The 4760-nt window shown below is 44.0% G+C and overlaps 1 protein-coding gene across 1 annotated transcript in view; it reads right to left on the bottom strand.

The window, feature by feature from the left end:
• Nucleotides 1–1606: 1606 nt before the first annotated feature.
• The window catches only part of LOC124029552 (microtubule-associated serine/threonine-protein kinase 1-like), a 7923-nt gene continuing 4769 nt past the window's right edge, over nt 1607–4760 (bottom strand). The window contains exon 5 of the mRNA XM_046341223.1: nt 1607–1809. Coding sequence (XP_046197179.1) covers nt 1618–1809 — 192 coding nt within the window. The 3' untranslated portion in view covers nt 1607–1617. The remainder of the gene's footprint in view (nt 1810–4760) is intronic.

Raw genomic sequence — 4760 nt, 5'->3', positions numbered from 1 at the left:
GACCAATAACAGCTCATTTTCAGTTTTCCCCTCCCCACTCAGACCACTTCCAGACGGTGCTCTTTGCGAAGAAGAATGATTTTTTAACCATTTTAAATTGAAAACAATCACAGTAAGGTACTTCACTGTTATCAGAAATGATTTGATATTGAGATAAAAACGGCTGCATTGCACCTTTAAGTAAGCATCTCGTTAATTTGAATTAGATGTCACATAAAATGATGTGAAAATAATATATCTTCTTGTCACCTTGGTAACAACATTTCTAAAACGAAATGGTTGTGTTTGGGGAACCGAGAGAGGGAGGGAAGAGTGTGAGAGAGAGAAAGAGAGATGAAGCTGTGAATATTTGTGTGGGTGAAAAACAGAAAGGTGCTAAACCAAGAGGTGGTTTGTAAAAAGTGTCACATTGTGACAACCCACTAAAACCCAAACTCATATTTCTTCAACCAGACTGAAGGTAGCTGAAAAAGAGGAGCCAGTCGGACTCTGAATAGTCTTTCTAACCCATTTACATTGAGTAGTTCAATGAACAGCTTGTGATGGATTTGCCACTGTGAGAAGTGGAGCTGGAATGAATTGAAGGAGTCAGAGAAGGAGTTTGGGGGCTGGTGTAGATTAATGACAGTGAGTGCAGTGCTGCGACCGGCTTCATAATCAGTAAAGGGAGTTCTCTCTGCGTCTCAATAATGTCTACATGTAGCCTGGTCCCAGGTCTGTTTGTGCTGTCTTGCCAAGGTTCAGTGTGACAATGACAAGAGCTGGGACCAGGCTAGCTGACAGGTGGATCCCTGCCCACATGCTACAATGCCAAGATGCTGTTGTTTTTCTCATGCCAAAATGTATTGTTTTTTTCTAAGGTTATTTCTGCTAGCATTATAGTTAATTACCTATAATAAACACCCGAGGGGAGTGTGGCTGTCAAAATGCGGGTAGAGAAATCTCAACCATCAATCTTTCATTTTCTCAAGTTTGGCTTCTACAGGTACACGATGCCCTAAATCTGTCTCTTTCTGTTTCCGTCTACTGTCTCTCCCCCCCATCCCAACCTCCACACGGTCGCAGGTCAGTCCCAGCTGTCTGCATGTCTCTTTTTATTCCTCTCTTCCCTCTCTTCTTCATTAAATCTCCCCTCTACTCCTCTCTCCTACATATCTCTCACCCTCCAGAGGGTGCTTGGTCTGTCCCAGCCATCTGAATCTGTCTATTTCTGTTCCTCTCTTCTCTCTCCTCCTCCCTCTTATCCTTCTCTCTCACCCTCCAGAGGGTCCCTGGTCTGTCTCAGCCTTCAATCTGTCTCTTTCCATTCATCTCTTCCCTCTCTTCCTCTCTCTCTCCTCCTCCCTCTCATCCTTGTCTCTGACCCCCCAGAGGGTCCCTGGTCTGTCCCAACCCTCAATTTCTCTTTTCGTTCCTCTCTTCCCTCTCTCATCCTCCCCTCCCTTACTCACCCTCTAGTCTAGGGGTATTAAACTCTTACCCAACGAGGTCCGGAGCCTGCTGGTTTTCCATTCTCCCTGATAATTAATTCCACCCACCTGGTGTCCCAGGTCTAAATCAATCCCTGATTGGAGGAGAAGAAAGGAATAAAACCAAGTGGTTCCAGAGTTGAGGGCTCTAGAGTGTCCTGGCGTAACAAGGAGTATCCATCTTCATTAAATGTGTGTGTGTCTCACCCTCCAGAGGGTCCCGGGTCAGACCCAGCTGGCTGATGATGTAGCGAGGGATGTCCGTCTTCATCAGGTGTCCCTCCTTGGCGTGGTCCTCCGCTGCCTCCAGCAGGTGATAGAACTCCTCTGGGTTGAACTCCTACAGAGAGGGGGGGAGACAAGGAACCATATACACAGTTACACAAAAGCTGCCAGTCTGCCACATAAACTTGATGTAGTATTGACTTTTCTGGATTGAACTCCTGTACATGAAGGGAAGGGGGGACAATGTATATATATTTTTTACCTTTATTTAACTAGGTAAGTCAGTTAAGAATAAATTATTATTTTCAATGATGGCCTAGGAACAGCGGGTTAACTGCCTTTTTCAGGGGCAGAATGACAGATTTTTACCTTGTCAGCTCAGGGATTCGATCAAGCATCCTTTCGGTTACTTGTCTAACGCTCGAACCACTAGGCTACCCTGCCGCCGGTATTGAGAGGAGGGGGGACAATTTTGACAGTACTGTCTGTGGTATTGAGAAGAGGGGGGACAATTTTGACAGTACTGTCTGTGGTATTGAGAAGAGGGGGGACAATATTGGCAGTACTGTCTGTGGTATTGAGAGGAGGAGGGACAATATTGACAGTACTGTCTGTGGTATTGAGAAGAGGGGGACAATATTGACAGTACTGTCTGTGGTATTGAGAAGAGGGGGGACAATATTGACAGTACTGTCTGTGGTATTGAGAAGAGGGGGGACAATATTGACAGTACTGTCTGTGGTATTGAGAGGAGGAGGGACAATATTGACAGTACTGTCTGTGGTATTGAGAGGAGGGGGGACGATATTGACAGTACTGGCTGTGGTATTGAGAGGAGGGGGGAAGATATTGACAGTACTGTCTGTGGTATTGAGAAGAGGGGGGACAGTATTGACAGTACTGGCTGTGGTATTGAGAGGAGGGGGGACAATATTGACAGTACTGTCTGTGGTATTGAGAAGAGGGGGGACAATATTGACAGTACTGTCTGTGGTATTGAGAAGAGGGGGGACAATATAGAGTGTAACAGACTAAATCTGCCACATCGACTGCCATTGTGTATGGTATTGTGTGTGCTGTTTTGAGTTTAACTGGGGAATCCTACAGGCTGAAATAATGCTGGGTACTAACATGGTCATAACTTTGAATTGCTGCTCCAATAAGCCCTACAGCTGATTAACATAGCCTTTTATTCTGTCCTCTGGGCATCTCTTTCATTCACCCTTTGTGGAGGGATATAACACTGTTATTAGAAACCAGAGTACCTGGGGCTGGGAGGGGAAGGTCATTTCCTGGTTTCAGTGTTCCGAGGATCAACTGTTCCCTGGCCTTGCCAACCAAAGATACAGATGAGAGGAGTGAACCCATAGAAATAGAAGGAATATAATAGATTATATTTCTTTGAGTAAATTTACAAAGTTCCCTGGATTGCCAGCGATGATGAGTGGAGTGATCATAGATTAGAGACACAATATAAGACTAATATAAGTCTTGTACTGGATTCTGTGGGAGTGAAGCTCTCTGCACAGAGTTCTGCTCTGCTCTATGTACCTCTATGTGGGATAATGTTCTTCCACCATGGCTCTGACATTTCACCAAATCAGAGGAGACTGTGACTAGAATGCCAAATGAACTGAACCCCCCCCCCTCTCTCCCCTCCAATTCACGTTCTCTCTCCTCTCTCCTCTCTCCCTCCACCTTTCCCTACCTCTTTCATTCTACTCTCTCTCTCCATCTCTCTCCTCTGCATTTTCCTTTGTCTCTCCCTCCATCTTTCCTTCTATCGCTTTCTCTCTCCCCCCTCCATTTCACTTTCTCTCTCCCTCCATCCTTGTCTACCTCTTCCCTCACACTCTCTCTCTCATATAACTGACACAAGCAGAAGCATCCAGCCTGACCCTATCGACCTCTTCCGCTGGTCGCCATGGCAACGGGAAGATGAGACGCAACAGCAGAAGGATGTAGGACCAAGCGTTTGACAGGCAGGGGAAGCCATCAATCAGAGTGTGTAAATCCAGGGACACTCCAGTGACTTATGTACATATAGCTTTGAATGTCAACTGGACAGTTGGAGGAGTTCATTTCAACTGTCATTGAATGAGGTGTTGGCCCATGGCAGCACTGTATGTGGGTGGACGTTTTACAGTTAGGAAAATATCCTTAGGCATTTAACTTAATGCTGTGTATGTAATGACTCATATAAAGACATCTTTGACCTATATCTATGAAAACAAGGGATGTGTTTTGGTTAAATACACTGCACAATCTGTCATAAAGTTAGCCTCTAGTATCGTTGATTTAGCTACAGGGAAAAATGAGAGAGGGAGACAGATTAAAGGGGATGAACAGTATGGAATGTTTGTGTGTCCCAAATGGCATCCTATTCCCTACATGGTGCACTACCTTTGACCGGAGCCCTATGGGGGCCTGGTCCAAAAGCAGTGCACTATATAGGGAATAGGGTGCCATTTGGGACCATAGAGTTCTGTTCTAAAGTAGTGCACTATATAGGGAATAGGGTGCCATTTGGGACCAGAGTTCTGGTCTAAAGTAGTGCACTATATTGGGAATAGGGTGCCATTTGGAATAGTTGGCAAAACAAACATATTTTTCATGATTATAGCTATATTATCAAAATCTATAAACCAAAGCACGATTTGGGGTTCATTCATTAATTTTTAGGTGATTAAGTAGAATCCTGTTGAAAAATAATGCAGAAAGTATCATTTACATTCTTAAAACATAAGTTGAAAATGTTACTGTTCCTGCTACCTGTTGTTGATTATGGATTTGTTTTTAAATGTCCACATTCATAATCAACATGCTGAAATAAGTTGTGATATTTTGAAGGCCAAAAATAAACATTACTCCCTACACATACATATGTCACACTTGTGTTCAGATTAGTTAAGTTGAAATAAGTTGCTTATAAACTGCACACACACCAACATTTACCAAGCAGCCACTCTACACTTTGATTGGCTTGTTCTACTGTAATCAAAAGCTAGCGCAAATGAATCACATCACTATTGTCTATAAAGATCAATGGAACTGGGACAATAACCG

Source organism: Oncorhynchus gorbuscha, unplaced genomic scaffold, assembly GCF_021184085.1.
Source record: "Oncorhynchus gorbuscha isolate QuinsamMale2020 ecotype Even-year unplaced genomic scaffold, OgorEven_v1.0 Un_scaffold_6791, whole genome shotgun sequence".
NCBI lineage: Eukaryota > Metazoa > Chordata > Actinopteri > Salmoniformes > Salmonidae > Oncorhynchus > Oncorhynchus gorbuscha.
This window is presented reverse-complemented; position numbering and strand designations above follow the sequence as displayed.